Below are 26,259 nucleotides of genomic sequence, written 5' to 3'. Positions count from 1 at the left end.
GTGACTCAGGTTTCGTAGTTCTTGAGAGAGCAGGCCATGTATTATAACCTAATCCTCCCTCTTTTCTTCTCCTCTGTACACATGCCTGCTTGCCAACTCTCACAGGCACTGTTGCTGGGGGATGCCATCCATCAGGTTCTAACACAGAAGGAAGCCTTTGTCAGAGGCATCTATCCCATCTTGAACTTCCCTCCTCCAGAACCACAAGCCCTCTTTTCTTTATAAATTATTCCATCTCAGGCATCTTGTTATAGCAGCAGAAAATGGACTAAGACAGCCGGTTTACCCCATGTAAAATGCCCTACACTACCATCCAATAGGAAGCTTGCCTTTCTCATTCCATCAATAGAATCCATGCTCTATAGTGTAGCATGGGAGATGCCATTTGATTCTCAGCTTAGGTTCCTGTGTCTGTAACATGCTGAAGTAAATGAACCCCCAAATGTTTGCTTCTGTACATCTTATGACTGATGCAACCATTCACCTTCAAAGGTAAATGACAAATACAAGCAAGCCAGCACTGGAGGTGTCCTTAGCGTAGATTAATTACACGAGTGGTCATTCTCAAGTAGGAGATGAATTAAAGTGCCTCAGTTTTGATTCGGCTTCCTCATTAGCAATGTCTCTTTCCTGGAAAAGCAACAGTGGTGTGTGTCACACAGAGCGGTTCCCGCTGACGGTTTTCTTCCTCTTCTTTGGCTTATTGTTCACTCTGACTGTGCGGTTCATTCTCCTGGAGTCACTTCCTTCCCAGATAACAGCAGTGATCAGAGCTCATAGTTCCCTGGAGGTTGCTTTGAAATGGCTGACATACGACTGACCCGTTGTCATTGCACTTGGTTCCTACTTCCTCAGAGAAACTGTAAAGCCTGTAACAGAACAAGATAACCTTTATTCAATTATTCAGACATTTTGCACTAGTTGAATTTTCTGCTTTTCTTGCTTCTGATGCCTCTCAAGGAGCTCTTGGATACAAACGATTATTCGAGTCTCTTGCTCCATCCCCCTCTCAGCTTCTCTGAGCAAGCAACATCATCTGCTAAATGTGTTCAAGGAAGCGTCTTATCTCTTTCATCCCTTGCTCCCTGAGCATCCACCACTACAGAATTTACTAAAGAAGCAAAGATCTTCTTTTAGCTCCCTGATGCTGTGGAATTCAGGGACAGCCACAAAGAAATCAAATAATGGAACTGCCAGGCAGCTTGTGATGGTACAGATTTTTTTTTTCCTGGTGAGAAAACTAAAGGGATCATCATCAAATATATATCATTTTGTTCCCTTCTGAACAGTTCGTTTTCTAGTTGACTTTCTCAAAAAAGAAATAGAAATCACACTTTATTAAAATAGAAAACATTTATTCTATCTTATTCTTAGGATAATGCAAATAAAAATAAAAATTAGGAGGATACTTAGCGAAAGGACAAAACATCTAAAATGGATAATCTCTGCTGGTATTCTCATACAACAATGGTGGGAGAGGAACATGCTGTATGAAGGGTAACTTGATGACATCGACTTTGAAGCACACCAAGTCTTAGATTCAGAAAGAATTTATCAATAGACATTCCAGACATGTGCACCGAGATCTAGGTATCAAGATTATGTCCGTGAAGAAGACTGGTTAATTAATAAGCTAGAATATGTTCATATAATGGGATACTAATGACAAATGAATTTCCATAGTATTTTGTGAAGGGGAGAAAAGGTACAGAGAGGGACAGGCATTGATTCCATTTGCTTGATATATAGGATGAGTGGCGCTGGTTGCATATGGAGAGGAAAACTAGGAGCTATGTATCCTTATCTTTCATTGTAGTATCGTGTGCCTGCAATCCTAGCAGGAAGCAAGCTGAGGCAGGAGGATCAAAAGTACCAGGCCTGCCTGGCTGCACATAGGATTGGAGGCCACCTTAATGTTTATACTACTTACCTGTCCAGTTCTATTTAAGAAGTGAAAATGGCAATTGTTACAATGGTGATGCCAAAAAGCTATGGGAATCCTAGCTTAAATTCATGGAATTTTGCCATATGTTAGATATTAATTTTTTTTGGCCAGTCCTGAGGCTTGAACTCAGGGCCTAGGCACTGTCCTTGAGCTTTCTCACTGCTAGCATTCTGCCACTTGAGCCACAGCACCACTTCCAGATTATTCTGTGTAAGTGGTACTGAGGAATCAAACCCAGAGCCTCGTGTGTGCTAGGTGAGCACTCTACCACTATGCCACAACCCAAGCCTGGATAATAACTTTTTAAACCACCTTTTATGTGTTATTTTATCACAACCCTGTAAGGTTTGCATGACCATATTACAGAGATGGGATAATTGTGGTCAAGAGAGGATAAACAACTTTCACAAAGATTCTCAGCAACAGTCAAGATTTGAGTCCAGGGAGCCTAGTTCCAGAAACTATATTCTTAGGCACCACTGTCCTTGCCCCTGTGAAGGATCCAATCTTCATAATGAACTCTTCCCTATATGGTAGCCAGAACAGTAGTAGCTTACTTCCCCAGTTCATGATTTCATGTGTATGTGTGCAATACTAGGAAGTGAACTCCAGGGCCCTAGCCAAGCACTCTTCCACTTGAGCCACAGTTTCAGTCCTTTTCACTTTTACTTTTTATTTCTTTTTTGCCAGTCCTGGCTTGAACTCAGGGCCTGAGCATTGCCCTTGGGCTTTCTAAAGGCTAGAGTTCTACCATTTGAGCCACAGTACCACTTTCAGCTTTTCCTATGTATGTGGTACCGAGGAATCGAACCCAGGGCTTTGTGCACTCTACCACTAGACTAAACTCCCAGCCCCTTTTAGGTTGCTTTTACCTGAGATGGTGTCAAATCATGATGTGCCTCTCTCTACCTCCTGAGCAGGTAAGATTACGAGAGTGTACTACCATGTTCAGCTCCCTATCTGATTGGAAGTAAGTTTTCAGCTTGATTAGGAGATGAGCTTTCAGTTATTATTGGGAGCTTCCTCTAAAGGTTGTTAAGATCCTATGATCTGACAAAATACCAAAGCTTAGCAGAAGCCCAGCAGTTGTCATTCTACATCAGTTGCCTTTGAGATGTCTCCTGGGCCACCCTCACTCCTAGGTAACAAACATCTTTTCAGTCTTGGGAAGCCTTGTCCTCTCCTGTCCCTTCAGCCTTTGAAGCCATGAATCATACTCTTCAGTGGGTTCAGGTTTTATCTAAAGACAGTAAAGTCACTCCCCAAAAGAAACACTCTAGGGTGAGACATTACTAAGGGTCTATCTAAGTTGTCAGCCTAGAGTCAAGGGGGAAAAGAAAACATAGGAAAGAGACAAAGAAATTAGTATTGCAGTAGATTATCCCTTCCTAGAATCCTGCCCATGAGAAAGTGAATAACTTTTGACTTAGCACTTACCTTCTTTACCGAATTTCCTTCTGCAAGTCCTTGGACTTTTCTGTTACAGAATGATGCTGGTAATAAATAGACAGGGTCTTCCACTGGCAGCAAATTTGGATAGAGACATTTGACAGTTAAATGCCTGCAACTTGGATACAAAGATAATCAAAGGATAGTGCCCAGGAGACAATGAATGAAGAGGAAGACCAGGAGTGCTTTCCTTAGGTCCTGAAAGTCTTCTAATGAGAATCAGCCACATTCCTGGCCCCTGCTCAGTAAACCACCACCCAAGCGTAGAAAGAAAGACAAGTGTTAGAATCCAAGGCCCTGAAATCAAGGAGAACATACTTAAATGGAAACCAGGTGGACCCTAGAACTTTGGAATGGCTTGAGTAGGCAGGAAAAAGGAGGCAAATGATTTAAGCATAGGATCTGTTAACTACAGGATCTTGGGCAAGAGGTCTGTCCCAAATTCCATCTGCTACCAATGAGAGCAGAAAGGAAATATGTACTGAGAACTAAGCCAAAGGAAATGGTCCAAGATGGGTGTGCCTCCTGCGTACTTAATAATCATGGCCAGCTCAGCAAATCTGCATTTCTTTAGGCCTTGGGCTACTGTCCATTTTAATGAGTAGCAAACATTGGATGTTAAGCAGTTTCAAAAACTCAGTCCTGTTCCCTCTCCTTCCTACACACTTGCCTTTGTCTGGGTTTTGTAGGAGAAACAGCAGAGCTGCTGTATGGGTCTCCATTTGTTTATGGATGATCTGGGTTAGCAGTTCCTAGTACTTTGCTCCACCTAGTGGATTGCAGGCTAGAGAGTCCTGTGATGAGAAGCATGTACTTTGGCTGGAGATTCTAAACTGTCATTTTCCTCACTGACAGTATTCTGTCCCACCTCCAATCTGTCTTGGCTCACATTGATTGAGCTCTTTCATTTACTGCTGTTAAACCTAAATGGGTAGCTGTGAGTTAGTAGAATCAAATATATCCCTTGTCTTTCTTTTTAATGTAGAAACAGCATTATGTAATTAGGAGTCCCATATCAGCACAGAAAAACATATGTCATCATAATTATATCCCCTGTTGACCAAACTCAATCAAAGCTCAACAGGGTCATGCAATTAAATAGTGGCCTAACACTTTTGGCTGCTCCTTTGAACAATAATTGGAGATAAAAATACTATAATAATGCAGAGTAAAGCTAGGAATCACAGGTTCAATGGGATACAGAGATGGATGTTACACAAAATCCACATGTGGAAATAAAGATTAGGTTTAAGCATTAGAGTAAACAATGTAAATTCAATAATATGTATTTACTTCAACCACTACCATAACCATGTCAAATTACCATTCTTTTTTTTTTTGTGGTCATGGGACTTGAACTCTGCGCCTGGGTGCTATCCTTGAGCTCTTCAGCTCAAGGCTACCACCCTACCTCTGGGCCTGGGCATTGTCCCTCAACTCTTCAGCTTAAAGCTACCAACCTACCCCTGGAGCCACATTCCCATTTCCCATTTTCTAGTATTAATTGGTAAGAGTCTCAGGTTATTTAGTGCCTGGGCTGGCTTTGAACCTTGATCCTTAGATCTCAGCCTCCTGAGTAGGTAAGATTTCAAATTACCATTCGTAAAATTCACCAAATCATTACTCTCTATTCCCCATATATTGGTAATACTTAATTCATGTTCAGGATTTTGACTCCATTTATATTCCTATGTTGAATTCCTAATCCCCAATGCCTCATTTGGTCTTATTTGCAGGCAGGGTCTTTATAGAGGTCATAAAGCTAAAATAACATCTCTAGAATAGGCCCTAATCTAATAAGCTAGCATCCTTTTTTTGACAAATAGTAAGCTAATTTATTCTTATAAAATTAATTTGTATTTTATATTGTTTCTCATTTAATTCCAGGGAAATCCAAAAACATATTTTGGTGTCAAATGTATGTTTCTTTTGTTCATTATTCAAATGGAATTGCATTTGCTCCACTAGCAAGTCTCATTTTGAAGTCATCTCTTTTATCCTGTTTCTTTATTTCTCTGATGCTGGGTGTGGTTACTTCAGCGTACCTGGTCCTGCCTTAGCCAGTGCTAAGCTAGCATCCTTATAAAAGAGGGGACATTTAGCTGGGCACAGTGGCTCACGCCTGTAATCTACCTACTCAGGAGGCTAAGATCTGAGGATCTAAGTTCAAAGCTAGCCCAGGCACTAAAGTCCCTGAGACTCTTATCTCCAATTAATTACTAGAAAACCGGAAGTGGGGCTGTGGCTCAGGGGGCAGGATGGTAGTCTTGAAGAGCCTAGGGACAACGCCCAGGCCCAGAGTTCAAGCCCCATGACCAACAAAAAAAGGGAGGGGCATTTGGAGAATGCACACATTAAAAAAAGGGCACTGTGTGGAAGTGAGATGGCTGTCTAAAGCCATGAAGAGAACCCCCCCAAATTTCTCCCTCACAGCTCTTAGAAAAGGCAACCTACCCATTCCTTGATTTCAGACTTCTAGCATCCAGATGAAGCAGTAAGTTTCTGTTGTTCAAGCCACCTTAATTGGTAGTATGTTGTCACAGTGGTCCCAGTGAACAAATATAATTACTTTTGGCAAGTGATTTGGAAGCTTACTGAAGAAAATAAAGTTAATCCTTCAAGTACTAGAGTTGGAAGGAATGTCAGAAAACATATCAACTTGGGTATTTGAAACAAATACCCAAGGTCACATAACAAGTAGATCTTAGTCACCTTTTCACTCAACTTTCAGTCTAATAAATTCTATTTTAATGGTCAACCACCTACTTCAGAGATAGTGGCCAAACCAGCCAACATCATTGATGATTACAGGGAACGCTTGGTTGGAAAGAATTTTTTTGGGAGAACAATATGTAAAGATGTGGCCCACCTAAATATTTATAAATAGAAGCATGTGCTAAATAGAGTAATTCACTGCTGACTGACAAGATGCCAGCTAGATGATTGATACCCAGCCAAAGAGCAAGGCAGGTAACTTGGCCTCTGGTTAGGCTCATAGGCTCCATCATCATTCTGGACAGGTGAAGATCTGACTCCAATGGGAAGATGCCCACACCCCACTGAGGATGATTCACAGAGGAACTTAATTATCTGTGGGTCAGAAGCTCAGGTTCCTGTGAACACAGTGCGGGCACGGGGATATAGAGTCTGAGTAATGCTTCATAATGGGTGTGGACACTTGTTATAATAGTAAGCATGCTCTTGATTAAAGCACATGACACAAGTAATTGCTAGAGATTCCAACTCAGTCATCGCTTGGGATTATAGAGTTCTATCTAATATCAGACAGAAAGTGCAGCTTACACTTTGAAGCCCAGGCCTTGAAAATTCTCAGGAATAATTAACAGTCGATCAGTATGATCATCACAGCACATGATTCCTGCAGCCACAGAACTACAAAAAGGGGTGAATGTATAATTTTACCAGCAGCTATACTTGCATCACAGTTTCAGACTAGGTAAAAAAGAAAATGTCTTTGCATTTTTGTGTTTGAGAGCTTATAGGTTTGTTGTAGATACAGCGATGGGCATTTTCCCCTTTCCACAGACCTAATCTGTATTAATTTGGACCGAACAGAAAGCAACATCTACATCAGACAGCTAAGCTTCTGCCTTTTATCTCATCTTCTTGTAAACCATCCCCAAAACATTAAGGAAGAGAGTCATTGTTCACTCCTGCAGATACAAAGAAACATGTTTCTAGTAAAGAAATATTAGTAGAACTGTGGTTCAAAGTGGTGGAGCACTAGCCTTGAGCAAAAGAATTCAGGGACAGTGCCCAGGCCCTGAGTTCAAGTCCCACAACTGATAGAAAAAAATGAAGAAATATTGATTATGCTCTTGATTTCACTCCATAAAGTAAAACCAGCAGAAGGATTCCTTTGTACCATAAGGATAAAGGATTTTAAATGGTTGTGGTAGATTAGCACTGCAATAATCCTTTCTATCCCACAAAACATTTCCAACACTTTGCCACAGCTCCCATAAAGAAATGGAATCTTGGGGCCGGGAGTTTGGCCTAGTGGTTAAAGTGCTTGCCTAGCAAGCATGAAGACCTGGGTTCGATTCCTCGGTACCACATACATAGAAAAAAGCCAGAAGTGGTGCTGAGCCTCAAGTGGTAGAGCTCTAGCCTTGAGAAAGTCCAAGGACAGTGCTCAGGCCCTGAGCTCAAGCCCAGGATTGGCAAAAAAAAAAGAAATGGAATCTATTTCTCCTCCATTTGAATCTAGGCTAGTCCTCTGATTAACTTTGACCAATAGAGGGAAAGTAAATGCTTAGCAGAAGTGATGTTATGTGACTACCAGAACAAGCTCTAGTTCCTATCCTCAAGGTGAAGGTAGCCATCATATTGAAAAACTCAGGCTAGATTACTGAAATGGTGACAGGCCATGCAGAGAGAGCAGGCTCTGCATCCAAGGCATTCCAGCTTGAATCTTAGACATATAAATGAGGCCATCTGGGACCTTTTATCTACCACAAAAGAGTAATTATGCAACTATGCATAAAAGGCCAGGTGAGATAAAAAGAAATGCTCGCCCAAACAAAATTTGTTTTTTTTGGTATTGGTGGGGGAGGATGGTGTTATCACACAGCAATAGATAACCGAAAGGTCAATAAATTTAGGGTTTGCACAATGATTGGAGAGCTGAACAGTCAGGCATAAGGCTTTGCCTCCAGAAGCACTTCCCAGAATAATACTCTAGAGCCATCCTGCCAGAAGAATTGCTACTTGCACTATAATCTAGAACCTGGCATTGACAAGCTTTCTGTCTCCTCCCCACTCTGGAATTATATCACTGTAGCCATGACCTAAGCATCAGGAAGTAATTATGGTTGTCTTAAGAGCCATATCAGAGTCATGCTAGGTTAATAGAATGGAAAATGAATGGACAATACTGCCTTTTAGCCACCTTAGCTCTGGAATTAAGATTGTGTATGTGTATATGGCTAGCAAAAAAAAATATGTCTGGGGCCTGGGAATATGGCTTTGTAGTAGAGTGCTTGCCTAGCATGCATGAAGCTCTGGGTTCAATTCCTCAGTACTACAGTATGCATCACTGAAAGGTACAGAAGAATATTTTTTCTTTATATTTCTGTTTTCACTGTTTGACAAAAGAGTTGTCCATAGATAAGAGCTGCTCATTGACTATGGGATAAATGGTTGAATACAAGTTTTATAAAGACATCGAGATGATAGGCTCTAATTAGCCCTAGTATGATATTCTATGTCTAAACCCCTGTATTCCTGTCATTTCCCTATATGAGTATATTCTGGACTATCTAGAAAAATTTAGGATTCAAGATTTACTTCAGCCAAGTATTTGCCAGTTACTATCGCCGTTCAACTATTCCAAATCAAACTTGCTGAATCTGTTTGTAATAAATTCTCACTAGAAGAAATGAATTTGGAGGGTGGACAGAAGCTCCTGAAGGCCCAGTTTTTAATCATTCTTGCCTCCCATGGCTTTTGCTGTCATCTCTCCTTGCAGGCTTATTCTTCAGGATGCTGACAGCTTGATTTCTCTGCGTAATGTCACACAAAGGAAATTAGCTCAGTATGTCTTCTACTGAATTCCATCTGTAGCTCAATGTTTTGGGGTATTTGTGAACAGGCTACAGAGCAATTTTGATAAGACAAGGCAATGTTCCAGTCTCTGAGAATATTTCCCTTAAAGAACCATTAAAAAAAATACCATGGAACAGTCTGAAAATCCACCCACGCATGAACAATCTCCAGCAATATACAGAAAGCTTTTCAGGTGTCACAGCCATAATAGCAGGTGGCTCCTTTGGGGAGAAAAATTATGGCAAGGATAAAGAGACAAAAAGCAAACAGTTTGGATCTTCTGGGTACAACTTTCCCAGAGTGAATCATTCCCATATGCCTACTTTTGCCATGGGCCCCCTTCCAGAGGAAGTGATTTGTGTGAACGGAGGTGTAAAGATGCATTCTGGTGGGCAAACTTCAGAGGTGCCCATAATTGGCAATCTACTTAATGGTCAGCTATTTATCAACCCACTCTTCCACAAGCCTCAAAATGTAAAATTTCAGTATGGCTTTGATACCTGCTTTTGCTTTCCTTGTAATTAATAGTCCTGTTGTGAAAATTTACTAGTGCTCTTTTAAGGTAAAGCACATCCCCCAAATTCATATAATAGATTTTATGTACAAAAATATAAGAAACTGAAACTAGAAAAATTTACAAAAGTACATCATTTAATACACTATTTGAGACATATACATATATACTATACTTGTAAATATTTGTTTACCTTATACATATATGCATACATGGAAATGCTATTTAGCCACAAAGAAGAATTAATTTATGTTATTTTCTGGGATATGGATAAAGCTGGAAACCATTCTTTTGTTCTGAACTTTTTTTTATTGTCAGGATAATGTATAGAGGGGTTACAGTTACATTCGTCAGGTAGTAGGTGCATAACCTCACACATTGATAAGCCTTTTCATGATTTTGTCTCCATTTCCTTCCTCCTACCCCCTCCCAATCATCTTGTTTCCCCCTTCCCTTTCCTATTTCAAATAAGCAAATAAAGATATATACAATATGCCAGATAACAAAGTCAGATACAGTAGCAACATGAGATTAATCATAAGGGCAAAAGAAAGAGAAGAGATATAAGATAGTACATTAAGAACAACAATCACACAAGATAAACCTCATGTTTCCATATCCTAGAGTTCATTTCATTTAGTTTCATCATATATGACCTTATGTACATATGTTTTGAACTATTGTAATCCTCTTCTAGGAGAGTCCTAGATATGTAGTAATTATTACAAATGAGGGAAACCATTGAGCCTATTGGAAACCATTCTTATTTAAGTAAGTCAGGCTCAGAAAGACAAAGGATACATGCCTTCCTTCATATGAGGATGTCAGACATAAAATATAAATATATATTTAAGCATATGCAGGATCATATCTGTATACATGTATAGATATGTAAGTTCAGTTTGACTCATATGTATATGTTGAAACAAATTTGAAGAATTATCATGTACTTTAACAAAAAAAGAATAATTGAGAGGACATTTCTTGTTTGATCCCAGATAACCAGGAAGGGGGAAAATAAGGAGGAGAGGAGGGATAGTAAATAGAGACAAAATATTTCATATACATGTATGAAAATGCAATGAGGTAACTTGAGGTTGGTTTGGGATGGGGCAAGGAGAGGAAAAAGAGTGATTGTGTTCAAGAAACATAGTATACAAAAACAGACTTATTTTAAAAAACAAAATGAAAGCTGGGCACAGTGGCTCACGCCAGTAATCCTATCTACTCAGGAGGCCAAGATCTGAGGATCAAGGTTCAAAGCCAGCCAGGGCACAAAAGGACCTGAAACTCATCTCCAATTAACCTCTAGAAAACGGGAAGTGGGGCTTGGATCAAGGGTAGGGCGCTAGCCTTGAGCTGAAGAGCTAAAGGACAGCGCCCAGGCCAAGTTCAAGCCCCATGACCCAGACACACACACACACACACACACACACACACACACACACACACACACACACATCAAAACAACAACAACAACAATAACAACAACAACAACAAACCTTGCCAGGCACCTGAGATCTGAGGATCGTGGTTCAAAGCCAGCCTGTTCACAAAAGTCCATGAGACTCTTATCTCCAATTAACAGCAGAAAACCAGAAGTAGCAGTCACTCAAAGTGGTAGAATGCTAGTGCTAGCCTGGAGCTAAAGAACTCAGGGATGGTGCCCAGGCCTAGAGTTCAAGCCCCATGATCAACAAAACAAGAACAAAAACTTTTTACAACTAATTGATGTCAATTAAAACGAAAAAGGCACTAGTGTTGCAAATTTTGTCCTAAGTTTCTTAGCTATTAGTGGAAAAATAGATCTTTGTTGAGAAACACTTAGAGAAGTAGGAAAGATTCTTAAACTAAAATAATAAGACTCAGATTCTAGTTGACTTTTTCTCCCTGGGTTGGAACTAAGATGTTCTTTCTTGATTTATAAAGAGAGAATAATAGCTTCCAAGGTATTCTGTGGATATGGGAAAATTCACAATCAACTTTTAAAATGTGATATTGTTCAATTTTATCTCAGTGACTTTGTCCATTGGATGACAGACAATAAAATGATTCTTTGAGAATGTTGGAAGAAAGAATCTTTAGCTGAAGATTTAAGTACTAAAAATATTCAACCCCAGAGGTACCACAGACATAGACTAATGTTTTCCATCTGTGCAGTTTAGGGTAGATTTGGCACACACTCAATACCAGGCAAGAAAGAAACTATGGTTTAGGCTGTTTTTAAAGTAAAAAAAAAGCAGAAAAGGAAACTATTTCCTTTTATAAGCATGAGTGTTAAAATAAAGCCTTCATAGAGTAACTTACCATGGAGGCAAGACTATTTGCTCTACATCCTCCCCTTTCCCCTCTCCATTCCTGATTTATGTTCTGATTAATTAGTTGTTTTCTCTGTCATTGTGTATTATGGTCACTAGTTCCGTAACAAAGGAAAGCAAATATATATTATTCCTAATCAGTCAAATGTGACTCAGAGGTCAGAAGAGCACTTCTTTGTTGGATAATCTTCCTCAATTGCTAATATTTAAGGACCTGATGTTCAGAATCAGAAGTTCAAAATATAGCTTTAAGATTAGCCCCACCCAAGATGCCAGCAAACAGAGCCAGAGTTTGAGGTTGGGAAACTGGCTTGAGGAAAAAGATAAAGTAACAGAAAAAAAAAAAAAAAGCCATGACTGATGAACAAATGACTCACTGGCCCTTCGTTGACCTTCAGAAATGACAAGATGGAAAGGAGAAAGGAAGAGGGAGGGAAAGGCAGTGCCCTACTGTGGACCACAGGTTCCAAGAGAGGCAAAAATGGCACAGCTCCCTAGGACAAAGGATAAATATAATCTCTACAATCAAGTTGTTAAATGCCTCAAAGTAAGGGCATGAGAAATGCTAAATTTGATTATACTCTTGTCAGAGCTTTTGTCCTAAATCTGATCGCTGTATTTTCCTGCTCAAAGACCTCCAATAGGGGCTGGGAGTTTGGCCAAGTGGTAGAGTGCTTGCCGAGCATGCACGAATACCCAGGTTCGATTCCTCGGTACCACATACATAGAAAAAAACCGGAAGTGGTGCTGAGGCTCAAGTGGTAGAGTTCTAGCCTTGAGAAAGTCCAAGGACAGTGCTCAGGCCCTGAGCCCAAGCCCAGGACTGGCAAAAAAAAAAAAAAAAAAAAAAAAAAGACAAAAGTAGCAGGGATGGGGCACATGTGTCCTCTTAGTTGCTCTGGAGGCAGGGACTGGGGAAAATCAGGTATAAAGACAGCCATGGCAAAAACCTCCAATAACTCTCACTGGAAACTATTTTCCTAAACGGGTGGCTCATTCCTGTAATGATCTTCTTCTTATTATTATTATTTTGCTATTTAGGAGGCTGAAATCTGAGGATTATAGTTCAAAGTCAGATCATGCAGAAAAGTCAATGAGACTTTTATCTCCAGCTATCTAGTAGACATGAAAGTGTGACTCAAGTGGTAGAGTGCCACTCTTGTGTGAAAAAGCCAAGTGAGAACATGAGGGTCTGAGTTCAAGCCCCTGTTCAGGCACAAAACCCTAACAAAACAAAGAACTTCAATAACTCTACGTTGTTCTCTGAACTTACAATGGCATAGAACATTCTTTAAATCACAATCGTAACCTTCCTTATTACATTAGTATTCCAATGATTTCTTAAATGATTGTCTTGGGAGGTATGAGGGACTACTTAAAATGTTCTAGGTAATCTAGGTCCTTTAAAGCCCCATCCATTTATTTACACTGTCCTCTGTCCTAAACTGTTATCCCAGCTGGCAAAGTCCTGTGCTTCAAAGCCTGTCTCAAGTATCATTACTTCTCTGTAAATTTCTCAACTCCCACTCTTGCCTGCTATTCAGGATTGTTCTTTCATCTCTGGAGTAGCAGCACTTTAAACATACCTTTGTTAATTCCCTTGATGTGATGAATTAGATCCTTTCCCCAATTCACTGGGTCCTCCTGAAGTCAAACGAACAGTTCATTCTATCATTCCTGCCACACTGTAGGAGAATAATATGTTTATTGTATCCAATATTGTGTATATGAATTTTTTTAGGCTTTTAGACTAAAAAGCACTTACTAAACCTACATGTATGTGTCATTCTGTATTTGTTATTATCAAAGTCTATGGAATTGGCTTTTATTAAAAATCAGTATCAAGAATAAATTTCTCTAGATAAAAATTTGTCAATCCATCTGCTACTTAAAATGGACTTTCCTGGAACCCAGTCAGCTAAAAACAGCTGAGTAATTTGCAATATTGTCCAGCTGGACTAGAATCACATTTGGGGCGTGCTTCTATCAGTCTTGCTCTTCAAAGAGCCCCTCGGTCAGCCATAGTCTTTGAAGGCCTGAGCTGAACAGAAACCAGATGAACTCTAAATGAATGTTAACCTTGTATTTTAACTTTATTTTAAACTCTTCTCTGAATGAACACATTAACTGAAGGTATATAATGTACTATCACCTTATTTGTCTTATCTATAGGTCCATTTTATTCCAGAACAATAATTTGAGAGGCTAAAGAATAACAACAAAAAAAAATCCGAGACTAAATTGCACTGAGCATACTCCCTTCATTCTTTGGATGACATTCTGTTGGCACTTTGGGTCAGTATGAAAGACTCCGAGAAGCATGTTATGGATGTCAGTAACAGCATTTGCTGCAGCACCTTTTATCTTAGTTTATAGCAAATGATTCTTCCAATGCCCAAAAGTCTCTTTTGTCCCAAGAGCAAATAAATGAAGTTTTGTTCAATTTTCAAATTCCTCATCTGTATCTGTACTGAGCTTACATAAGGTAGTCGGCTACCCAGCGAAGTCAGATCACGACTCATTTATGTCTGAGGAGTCAAGGGGTACGGAATGATTACGAGTGGGAGTTCTGGAGTCAGGCTGTCTGAGTTTGGTCTGCTTCTCTGACTGGTTGTGTGATGTCAGACAAGTTACTTAACCTCTTTGTTTCACCTGTTTTATCAGTAAAAAGGAATATAACGGTGGCTACTTCCTGAGTTTGTTTGGGTAGCGTGAGCTAGTTTGTAACTTGGGATATGGTCAGTACCTCCAGACTTTGTTATTTATTTATTTGTTTGTTTGTTTGTTGCCAGTCCTGGCACTTGAACTCAGGGTCCGAGCACTGGCCTTGGGCTTTCTCCAGGCTAGAACTCTGCCACTTAAATCACAGCACCACTTTCTGGCTTTTTCTATGTATGTGGCACCAAGGAATTGAACCTGGGTCTTCATGCATTCTAGGCAAGCACTCTACCACTAGGCAAAAGTCCTGGCCCTCCAGTCTTAGTTATTTTATACTTTAGATATCTCTTTATATTATTAAAGTAAGGTAAGTGGGCATAACAAAAACATTAAAGGAAATATGGTCATTTTTAGAACCAACTTTATTTATAAAACCACAACTCAAATCTGTTTTGGTATCCATGTGGACACAATACCTATACCTGAGATACAAGGAAGTACATTGACATAAAACCAGAATCCAACACTATCCCAATTTTTACTGCTGTGTCTTTAAATGCAACCTAAAATAATGAAAAAAAATATTGCTAGGTACAATGGCTTAAATTGTTTAGGTTTTTTTTTTCCCCCTTCAATTTTAGCATTTGGACTGAGACTACCCATGTAATTTGCTATTTACAGAGAAATTCCTGGGGAATGGATGACAAAGATGAAGGTTTAGTATAGTTAGCTTTCATCATACAATCCATCATGGCTTTAGAAAAATGTAAATATATAACCCTGATAAACAGTATATGCTGTTAAATGTCTGACAAACTAATTTGTCTAACATATCAAGGAATCAAAATTATTCCTCATCTGTTTTAAAGTTTTAACTTATTCTGTAAGCTGATTCACAAACCTTGTTCCATGTTAAAGCAGTTACCACCAGTGTAACATATGATAGTCAGTATCCATGACAACCTAACAGCCTGTTCTTCTGTTAAAGCCTCTGTTAATACTCAGTTGAGACTGATATATGTGTGGTTGATATTCAAGTGGGTATTAATGTTCTTTATTGAGGAATGTAAAAGTCAGTGGTAGCTGGTATCCCAATTGGGAGGTAGCTGTGTGATATGTGAAGAATCTTCTATCTGAAGTTAAGAATATGAAGGCTGGAGGAAAGGAAGCAGTGGAAGAGAAGAAAAACTTCACTGATGCACATGAAACTGAAGGAATTAATTTAAGACAGCACATAAATAAATCAATAAGGGTTTAGTTTTGCTTTCAAAAGGAAGGAAGGAAGGAAAGAAGGGAGGAAGAAAGGAAGGAAAGAAGGAAGGAAGGGAATGAGAAGAAAAAAAATATAATTGGAAAATCCTCGCTAGTAATTTCGTTAATCCCTTAACATTTTTAAATAGGAAAGCATTATTATAAGATATTATATATCATAATAATTCCATTCATCTAATACATTCTTCTCCTGAAATATCTAGTATATCTTCATCTGTATTCTCTTCTGTTTCTGGCAAGTTACCCCAAAGTAGGAAGTTTATACCTGAAAAGAAAAGGTCCTAACATTATTTAGTGATTACGGTTATAATTCAGAACATTATATACAAGATTAATTTTTATTTTTTTTGGTCCTTCATGGGGCTTGAACTCTGGGCCTGGGCACTGTCCCTGAGTTCTTCAGCTCAAGGCTACAGCCCTAACCTTAGGCATTGGTGTTGTCTCTGAGTGCTTCAGATCAAGGCTACCACCCTACCCCTGGAGCCATAGTGCCCCTTCCTTTTCTAGTAGTTAATTGGAGATAAGAGATTCACATCTTTAGGATCTTTAGTGCCTGAGCTGGCTTTCAGTTGAACCTCTATCCTCAGATCTCAGCCTCCTAAGTAGCTAGGATTACAGGCGTGAGACACCATGCCCAGCTATACACAAGATTCAGATGCTAAAATTCTTATAAAAATCATAGTGTTAATAATGAAGAGAATTATCAAAGGATAGATAATAAATAAAATTAGTATTATTCACCTAAGACATACAGACTTCAAATTATTTCAAGCAAGAACTGGACTGTTAGAATCTTGGAACTCAAAAAGGTCTCAAGAAGCCAGGTGTGGTGGCTCATACCTATAATCCTAGCTACTCACGAGGTTGAAATCTGAGAATCATGATTCAAAGCCAGGCACTAAAGTCCAAAGTCCTGAGAATCTTATCTCCAATTAACTTCTAGAAAACTGGAAATGGTACTGTGGCTCCAGAGGTAGGGCAATAGCTTTGAGCTGAAGAGCTCAGGGACAGTGCCCAGGCCCAGAATTCAAGCCCCATGATTGACAAAAAAAAAAAAAAAAAAAAAAAAAAAAAAAAAAAAATCCTCCTGCATCTTAATATCATGAATAGATTGTTATTTGCTTCTGGTAATAGTGCACTAAGGATGTGACAGGATTGAAGGAATTACGAGGCCAAAAATCTAGGTGGAGATACTTTGACTTGGTACCATTTGCCCAAATCGCAGAGAATTTGACTTGAGAAATTTCCCAAGTCTTCAGGGAAAAGTCTGAGAAATCCGATCTGTATATGAAGGCAATCTTAGAACACAGAACCCTTGGGATTCTTGTCAGTCTGGATGTTTCAGTCTAAACATTCTAGCATTTTTTAACAACTTGTATATGTATTCATTTAATGTTCCTGACTCAGGTTATTTAAGGACAGTTCTAAAGTCATTACAATCCCTCTTCTAGTGACACCAGTGGCTCACACCTGTAATCCTAGCTACCCAAGAATCTGAGTTCCAGAGGACCAGGTTCAAAGACAGCCTGGGCAGGAAAGTCTGAGACCTGTCTCCAAAATAATCAGTAAAAAGATCAGGGCTGGAAGTCTGGTCAAGTGGTTAAGTGCCAGCAGATCAAGCAAGTTGGAACATGCTCAAAGTCCTGAGTTCAAGCTCCAGTACCACCAAAATCTCCCAAATTCTCTTTTATACAAAAATCTTAAACTAAATTATAATATTAGAGCTACAAAGGAGAATTTTGATATTCTTGGAGTTCATGCTTAGGAGCCATGCAGCCGTTCAGCACAACTGCTTCAAAGGAGCAAAAATAAACTAGGAGACTGAATCTGATAGAAGCGCCACCTTCCTTTCTGTTTTAAGAAGGGAGGAAGGAAATCCTGTGATACATCTGTTTCTCATGGATTAGATTCAAGCAAATAAAGAAATCTGGGCTTTTATCTTTGAAAAAATTGACCACTATTAAAATTTAAATCAAAACTGAAAAATCACTCTGTGTTTTGAATCCCGTGAAGCAGGAAAAACAGTTTCAAAGCAGAAATCTGCTTTAATGTATCCCATAAGCAACACAAAGATAAAACCAAAGGCCTAAATTAAGAACCTATATATCACTTAGGGGAATTCAGAGGAGTCTTTGGTTGAAAATGGTCTTCTTTATATCTAGTCTCAAGATCTTTAAATAACGGATTGGGAGCCCACTTGAATCTCAGGTGATTTAAGAAAAAAAGTCTGTAAAAACTCAAATATAATTGGAAGGTTTAAAAACCATGACAACCTAATTTGCAATTCACGATCTTTTGGTCTGTCAATGCAAATTGTATCTTTCTTTTATAAAAAGATTATCTCCTTAAGTTTCAATGCAGAAACATACACTGAAAAACCTGAGTGTATCAGTGATAAATAAGATTGTTATCCTCAACATCAACTTGGTATGATGGATAAAGAGATAATAGACATTAGGAACATGTGTCCCATAATAAAACTAAATGGCTCCAGCCAATATAACAAATATCCACAATAATTGATACTATAATTAGTACAACACATTGCAACTAATTTCAACAATAACTTATTGGTATAGATATCAAAATATTTATTTTTAATGTATTTTTTTTTTTTTGTGGGTCATAGAGCTTGAACTCAGCCTGGGTGCTGTCTCTGAGCTCTTCAGCTCAAGGCTATTACCCTACCCTTGGGCCAAGCCCCACTTCCATTTTCTAGAGGTTAATTAGAGATAAGATTTTCCGGTTCTTTTGTGCCCTAGCTGGCTTTGAACCTTGATCCTCAGGTCTCAGCCTCCAGAGTAGCTAGGGACACTGACATAAATCTACAGGCATGAACCACTTCTGCCCATTTTCAAATATTTATTTACATATTTATTTATTTTTCCCAGTCTGTGGGGCTTGAATTCTGGGCCTGTGCTCTGTCCTAAACTCTTCAGCTCAAGGCTACTGCCTTACCTCTGGAGCTATAGTGCCACTTCCATTTTTCTAGAGGTTAATTGGAGAGAAGAGTCTCATGGAGTCTCATGGGCTTTAGTGCTTGGGCTGGATTTGAACCATAATCCTCAGATCCCAGCCTCCAGAGTAGGTAGGATTACAGGTGGAAGCCACAGTACCACAAAATATTTATCTTTATCTTTAGTGAGGAACTACCAAAGGCAAAGGTTTCTCTTCTCACCCTCCCATTCCCCCAGTCTCTCCTTTTACACACAGACACACACACACACACACACACCTATCATATATGAAATCCTCAAAATGTCTCTGGAATTGTAATATATATCAAGATAATTTAGCACAGTTAAAACAGTAATTTAAAAGGAGTAAAAAGTCAAGCATGGTGGCACCATGTGGGAAGCTGAGGCTGGAGGGTAGGGAGGTCAGCTTGGATTATGTAGTTAGACTATGTCAAATGAAATGAGAAGAAAAGGGAAAGGAAAGGGAAAAAAGGAGAGGAAAGAGGGAAGGCCAGAGGAAGGGAGGGAGAAAAGAAGTAAGCATAAAAGGGAGGAGGAAAGAAGAAAAGGGAAGAAGAAACAATACATTTGAAGTCTTTATATATAATTATGAACACTGAGTTTTGAGTTCTGCCTAGGAGTTTTCATACATGAATAGAAAATAAAAGGATTGACATTTCACTCTGACTGATCCAATCTAGCTGTGAAGATCTCATAGAAATTCAGAAGGAGTTTGGCCTAGTGGTAGAGTGCTTGCCTAGCATGTACGAAGACCCTTGGTTCAATTCCTCAGTACCACATACATAGAAAAAAGCTGGAAGTGGTGCTGAGGCTCAAGTGGTAGAGCTGTATAGCCTTGAGAAAGTCCAAAGTCAGTGCTCAGGCCCTGAGCTCAAGCCCAGGACTGGCATAAATAAATAAATAAAAATAAATAAAAAAATTCAGAAACAATCTGTTTGGAATTCTTCTCAGGTATTGACAGAGAAATGTGATAGTCTGTCAATGGTTTCTTACCGGTTGGGTCTAATCTGTTAATACCATAAACTGCCTGGCTGTGAAACATCCAGAAGTGTCCATTGTTGCAGGAAAGAAGGCAGGGACTACATGGAGCAATCACATGGTAACCTACAATGTTCCCACTACAAAAGAAAGTAAATGTTATTAGATACCATGTTCTACTTGGTCCACAGAAGCATTTTTATGTTCTAACTGAAGTAAGAGCCTTTAAGTTAGACACCATCTCTTGCGAACAATCTCCCTCACTGGGAGCTTCAGATTGGATTTGCTCTGATAAGGGTTACAGTTCTATTAGCAACTGAGAACTTCACCTGCAAGCTAAGTGAAATAATACTAACAGATCTTTGCTATTGTTTTTGTATTCTGTCCTTGAAAGCTAGCTTCTGGTTGTGATCAGCTCTGTAAAGGACAAATAGAAGTTTGTGATTCGTTCTGTCAATGCCCCAATTCAATATGATGTACTGAGAATAATACTTTAAATAAAACCTAACTTAAGTGGGGGGAAATGACTCATGCTTGTAATCCTAGCTACTCAGGAGACTGAGATCTGAGGACTGAGGTTCAAAGCCTTGGCACTAAAGTCTGTGAGACTCTTGTCTCCAATTAACCACTAGAAAACTTGGAAGGTCCACTGTGGCTCCAGGGGTAGGGCGGTAGCCTTGAGCTAAAGAGTTCAGGGACAGTGCCCAAGCTCAGAGTTCAAGCCCCATGAATAACCCCCCTCCAAAAAAAAAAAATCTTATCTAGAGGTAGACAATTTTTTCTAACCCCAGTATTGTGGCAAGGTGGGTTCTTATATGTTCTAGTTCAATGCCAGAATATAAAAATGTTCCAACAGATGGAGGAGTAGGAAGACAGCATGAGGCCCTGTAAACTAAACACAAGCTGGCCACTCTAATTTTAGTTTCAGTGTTTTTGAAGGAGTTCAGAAATAAAGAAAATCACCAGTCTCTAGAGAAAGTTGAAAAAGTTTTTACTGTCTTCAGTATTATCCAGCTGATCTTAAAGTACCTCAGTCTTGAATAAAAACAAGTTTTTTTTTCTAGCTTGTCATATGCTAAATGGAGTAAACACATGGAATATTTTCAAATATTTTGTAAATGACATCATGAACTTTTTGTATTTTGAGTTGTAAAAGTACTTACTATAGCTTGGTCTCACCCAGTGAGATGTGGGAGTCAGTCACTGTAAATTCCTACGAAGAATACTATACTAGGTACTATCTACCTAAAATATGTCTTCAAATCATAACCTGCTTTACGGCAAATAAATAAAAATGAAAGTTGTTCTTAGACTATAATGAACAATTATTTGTAAGACTATATGTACTCCAAAAATAAATCTATGATTTTACTACCCCTATTCAATCAATTGTCCATTCATCTGCTCTCTTAATTTATATTTATTGAGCCAGACATTGTCTAGGTGGTAGAAATCCAGTAATATACAAAATCAAGTCCTTGTTCTCATAGAGCTATCATTTATTGTGAGGATATGTGGAAAAGAGAAGAGTGAAGAGGAAAGAGAGGAGAGAAAAATAATTCAGAGGTTTGTAGAATTTATTTAAGATCACACTAAGAATAAGGATAGGATCAGAGCTCAAATCTGATTTTTCTAACTAAATCCTAGTGTTTTCTTCTAGATTACATTCATTGTTTTATTATGAAAAAAAACTGCTACCTTTGAGTACACTTAGAAAAATTACAAAATCATATACAAATGTGAAGTATCCCAAGGCCCTTTTATAAATAGCTGTAAGTAACAAATGGTTTTTCAATGGCTCATTGCATGGGTTATATCTGTGCTCGTTACAGCCCACTGAACCTTTCTCCTTACTTTGGAGACAACATCCATCTTCCAAACCCAGGCTATCCAGAATATTGCCACAAATTACCATTTTAAACAGGCTATGTTCTTCAGTTTACATTTGCAGATTTCCGTGAAATAGCATCTTCCAATGAAGTCCACTGCACTACAGAACAAAAAAGTTTACAGATAAAATGTTTTAATTGTGGCCAAATGGTGACATGATTTACCATCTTAATTTTTAAGTGCATAATTCAAAAGTGTTAAATATAGTTACATTGTTGTGCAAGAAATTTCCAGATCTTTCTCATATTGCAAAACTGAAACTCTATTGGTATTACATAACAAATCCCCATTTTCCCTACCCCCAGCTCCATTCTACTTTCTGTTTCTTTGAATATGAGTATTTAAGTAGAATACACAATATTTGTCTTTTTGTGACGTGTATTTCACTTAGCATGATAGCCTTAAGTTTCACTACCACTGAAATATACATCATGATGTTGTTCCTTTTTATGTGCTATATATATATGTATGTGTATATATATAAAACTATATTTTGTTACCATTTATGTATTTCACTTAGCATGATAGCCTTAAGGTTCACTACCACTGAAATATGCGACATGATGTTGTTCCTTTTTATATGCTATATATATATGTATATGTATATATAAAACTATATTTTGTTACCATTTATCAGATGAGTCAACAGATATTTAGATTGTTTCTATCACTTGGCTATTATCAACAAAGCTGCTACATGGAAATATCTTTGTAAGATGCTGCTTTGAACTTTTAGTTATATGCCAAGATCATATATATATATTTATATATCATTTATAAATATCATACATACAAGATCATATGACAATTCTGTGTTTAATTTTCAAAGAAACTGCCATGCTACCATGTTGTACCATTTTATATCCCCAGCGTATGCACGGGTTTTCATTATTCTACATTCTTATGAAATTTACTCGTGATTTGGCACACATTTTGTAAATTCATATAGCTGAAAGTATAGAAATACAGAATATTTTATGAGACAATTAGTATTTGTGATCTAACTATAAACACCTGGCAAAACTTCCACTTAAAATATTTTACATATTCATTGAGTTTACACATAGCTTAGCACATTAACCCATGATTATAATTCCAACAAAATAGAAATAATAAAAATGACCTAACCCTGTTCTAGACTCTAGCATAACCTATAATATATTCACTTTTCTGAGCCTTCCATAAGACTGCTTGTTACTTACCTCCGCTATTGTTGAGATGAATGGGTTAATTTAAAAAAAATTGTGAGTATGTGCTACTAAAAAGAAAAAAAGCTGTAGACAGTAAATCATACATTTGCAACAGAAGGTCCTGTGATTTATCATCTAGTGTCCCTTTTATCTTTTTTTGTTTCACACATCAACTTAAAATATTAACCCATTTATCTCTGTAAAAATAATGTGGTTGCCTTTGCAGTTAGCTGTGGCTTAAGCCAAGGAATGAAATATTGTAATGGGGATCTCCATCCTACAGATTTATTTGAGTATATTTTAAAACTTTCACAGTTTGTATTATTACTACTATTATTTTTGTTTTAAATAAATTATGTCTATTGGTTTGCTTCCTTCCAAGTGTGGCCAAAGACTTGGAGAATCATTATCCACTCATATTTTGGATAGTTCCATTTTAGCAATGAAATGACTATTTTGAAAATTATGTAGGACACATTGATTATGGAAGGAAAAATATTTTTTATAGCCAAATAAAGGTTTATGTAAATCAAATAATATGACTGTTTTACTAAATAGGAAGCAACTTTTAAGGACTTTAGCATCCAAAGTGGGGAGGTAGTGAAAACAGATTTTAAAAGCACGTAGTAACGTAAACTGATGTGTAACATCAAAAATAGGCTCTATGGGGGATAAGGATTCGCTTAAGTTTCCATTTTTTTTTGTGCCATCAATATCAAACTGACATTGAAGGAAAAGGGAAGAATAGATAGGAAGGAGGGGAAAAAAGAGGGAAGGAGGAAGGGAGTGGGAGATGTGAGAAAACAATGTTGAATTCTTTTGACAGTGGTAATTTATCCCTTGCAAATCATGGTAGAAAAGTATGATGTATTTTAGTGTAAAACCTTATGGACAAATAGGAGACTCATATGACTCCTTATCTCCAACTGGGCAGAAAATCTTGCCTGAATGCACCTGGAGCCTCCATTCAGTGAGACAGGCAAGGCTGGACAAGGCTCTGTGCCAGGGCTGTAAGTTAAGGGCTGCTGTGGCCACGTGACTGTACTTGGACTACAAACATGACATCAGTACTGACCACTCTGGCTAAACCACAGACTTTGTCCAGACAGTCTGCCCACTTCAGGCAGAGTCCTAGGGGATCATCAGGCTGTTGGGAGTGTCTGGAACACCAAATGATAACCTCCAGTTGACTTCCAGAAATCCAGAGCATACCAACACTCCCCACTTAGCTAACAGCTACCACGGCTTGACTTACTTGGTAGGAGGAATGTCTGTGGAGAAAAGGTCTATGTCAGTATCAGCCAGCAAAACAGCCTTCATCCCCCTAGAGCTGAGCACCTGCTTACAGAATTTGCAACACAGGATAGACACGCATCTGTTCTTGAAACTACAACTGCTCGTAGACATGGCGTCCCAACGGAGGAGGAGGAGGAGGTGTTGGGCTTTGAAGAGGAACAAATACCCTTCTTTCTTATTCCCCTAGCCTAAAAAAAAAAAAATCAAGTTTCAGGCCTTGTGATCTTATTCTAAACCCCCAAATTGGGCAGGACAAACAGAATGCTTTGTTTTCTCAGTGGAAGAGTCAAAGTAGAATTTATTGAGCGGGACCCAGGGGGGAGGGAGGGTGAGAGGGAGCCTTTCCTCCTGGGCGGATCCTCCACTGTGAGATTTAAAGGGATTTCCAGCCGCCAGGCCCTCCCGCAGAGCGTTCCAGGCCCTCCCCCAGGCCCACGCCTCCTCTCCCCCGGCTCTCCAAGCCCGGCCTCTGCCCATCGGGGCCATCTCCGGTTCTCTTCCCCCGACCCCTCAAACCCGTCCCCTCGCCCGGCCCAGCTCCCCCGCTAACCCCGGGGTCCCAGGCCGGCCCTGGCACGCAGCGGGCTCGCGTGGTTTCCCTCGCGGCCTCCCTCAGCTCTCGCGCCGCCCGCGGTGCCTTCAGGTCTCGGTCGGGCCGCAGCCGGTGTGGTGTGGGTGTGGTAGGGCAGAGGTCGCCTGTTAGGGGTCAGTCACAGAACACGCTGGAATTTTCTTTTTTCTTTTTTTTTTTTTTAAGCCTTCTTCCGCTTTCTGGGCTTTTCCAACCCGCTGTCCATTTGAATTGCCAGCGCCGAGCTGCGATTGGGAGAAACTAGAGTTCGCCCACGCTCCGCATTGGTAGGTCTAGGGGGGGACTTCCCCTGGCCAGCGTTGAGTGGCGTGGGCACCGTAGGCCCCGCCCCAGTAACGGTGCCGAGATCACATGGACTTTCTGGTTGGTCAAATTTGGCCCCGGCTTCAAGCTGATTGGCCGGCCTCTGGAGATCCCAGCAAGAACCTCCTGCCATCCTGGTGATAGTAAAAGGACACGCCCTACCCACTTCTTATTGGAGGATGTTCCACAGTCTCCGCTGGCTTCTACTCTCTATTGGTTAAAATTCCCCGCAAAGCCCCTCCTCCCTACCCCAGTCCCATTGGTCGTGCCTTGTCTTAAGAGTTTGTGTTTGGCTGTCGGTTCCATCTTGTCCCGCCCACCAGTTCTACTTTAGAGGGATCGACAGATCGGGGAGGACCTTACTCTAGGACCACGCCTCAGCAAGTGAGTTCTAGTCACACCTCCAAGTTTCGTCGGCTCCTCCCCTTATCCCGAGATGAGCAATTCCTATTGGCCAGAGAGCCCATCGGTCCATAGAAAGCGGGTGGTGATTGGCAGGAGGGCGGGCACTTCTTCCCGGCGGGGTCCTGCGGAGTTGGCGGAGGCTCCTCTAGGGACTGGGGGCTGTTCTGCGTAGAAGCGGGTGGCGGGGAGGAGAGGGGAGGAGAGCTCTTAGTGGGAAGCGGAGCCCGGGGCCTGAGACCCACCGCGTCAGAGCCCAGGTAAAGGCTCCTTCCCTCTCTTCCTTTCTCCTTAACCGTCAGGCTGGAGCCCTGACTGAACAAACCCGGGGCTGGGGCGGGAAGGAGAGCGCGCGGATGCGCCTTGGTCACGGCTCGGTCGCTTCGCCTTGGCGGTGCCGCCCGCCCGGAATCCCTCAGACAGCCCTTCCCAACCCCCCGCCCTCGCCCCTCTCCGCACCTCCGCGTGTATCCTGAGCTACTCCTCAGGATTGCGGGTCTCGCCACCCGCCTCCCGCCGCCTGGGACTCCGTCCCGTTCGCACACTGCACCCACACCCAGCCCCTCCGAGGTCCTCAGCCGGGGTCCACGGAGGGGCTGCGGTGGTTGGCATCTGCTGTAACGTCCCTGTCTCCCAGTCCTGTATGACATCCGGATCACAGCCTGGGACCCTCAACGATGGGTGCTCTGCACAGCTTTCGGGCTCTTTTCCCTGCCTCCCCCGCTTCCCGGGTTCCCCTTCACCCACTCCCATTCCCAGACTCTCTCATCTGGGCTCCCCAAGTCGCCCACAGCCTTGTATTTTCCACAACATCGCAGCCCTACGATTTTCCTAGCTGCTCTTCGCTCCCCCCCAAACCATCTTGCCCTCTCCCCGCATTCCAAGCCTGCCTGTCTCCTGCGGTCC

General features: G+C 40.2%; 2 protein-coding genes across 5 annotated transcripts in view; one reads left to right on the top strand and one right to left on the bottom strand.

Moving 5' to 3' along the window:
- Nucleotides 1-521: 521 nt before the first annotated feature.
- Nucleotides 522-24,945, bottom strand: Rumy1 (regulator of UNG2 and MKLN1 interacting yippee protein 1). 3 transcript variants are annotated; one of them, XR_016536890.1, is made up of 7 exons: nucleotides 24,607-24,944; nucleotides 24,016-24,244; nucleotides 21,593-21,670; nucleotides 19,696-19,820; nucleotides 15,354-15,989; nucleotides 13,381-13,479; nucleotides 522-869 (listed from the first exon to the last, which is right to left on the bottom strand). XR_016536890.1 is itself a non-coding variant. In XM_090341321.1 (5 exons), the coding sequence occupies exons 2-5, from the start codon at nucleotides 24,165-24,167 to the stop codon at nucleotides 15,005-15,007; spliced, it is 366 nt and encodes a 121-aa protein (XP_090197447.1). In that variant the 5' UTR covers nucleotides 24,168-24,244; nucleotides 24,607-24,945; the 3' UTR covers nucleotides 14,876-15,004. The 3 variants fall into 3 exon arrangements, 2 of the variants coding, with proteins under 2 accessions (XP_090197447.1, XP_090197446.1); XM_090341321.1 differs by lacking the exons at nucleotides 522-869; nucleotides 13,381-13,479; nucleotides 15,354-15,989 and adding an exon at nucleotides 14,876-15,015 and having other exon boundaries at nucleotides 24,607-24,945; XM_090341320.1 differs by lacking the exons at nucleotides 522-869; nucleotides 13,381-13,479 and having other exon boundaries at nucleotides 14,876-15,989.
- A 551-nt stretch (nucleotides 24,946-25,496) lies between these two features.
- Srgap2 (SLIT-ROBO Rho GTPase activating protein 2) overlaps nucleotides 25,497-26,259 on the top strand; it is a 242,591-nt gene continuing 241,828 nt past the window's right edge. Inside the window, exon 1 of one of the 2 annotated variants that reach the window (XM_090341319.1) lies at nucleotides 25,497-25,613. The gene's annotated coding sequence lies outside the window, so the exon portion shown is untranslated. The remainder of the gene's footprint in view (nucleotides 25,614-26,259) is intronic. The other variant, XM_090341318.1, reaches the window with a different exon arrangement.

This window comes from Megascapheus bottae, chromosome 10, assembly GCF_031878675.1.
Source record: "Megascapheus bottae isolate mThoBot1 chromosome 10, mThoBot2.hap1, whole genome shotgun sequence".
Taxonomy (NCBI): Eukaryota; Metazoa; Chordata; class Mammalia; order Rodentia; family Geomyidae; genus Megascapheus; species Megascapheus bottae.
Note: the sequence above shows the minus strand (reverse complement) of the source record. Positions and strands in the feature narration are given on the sequence as shown.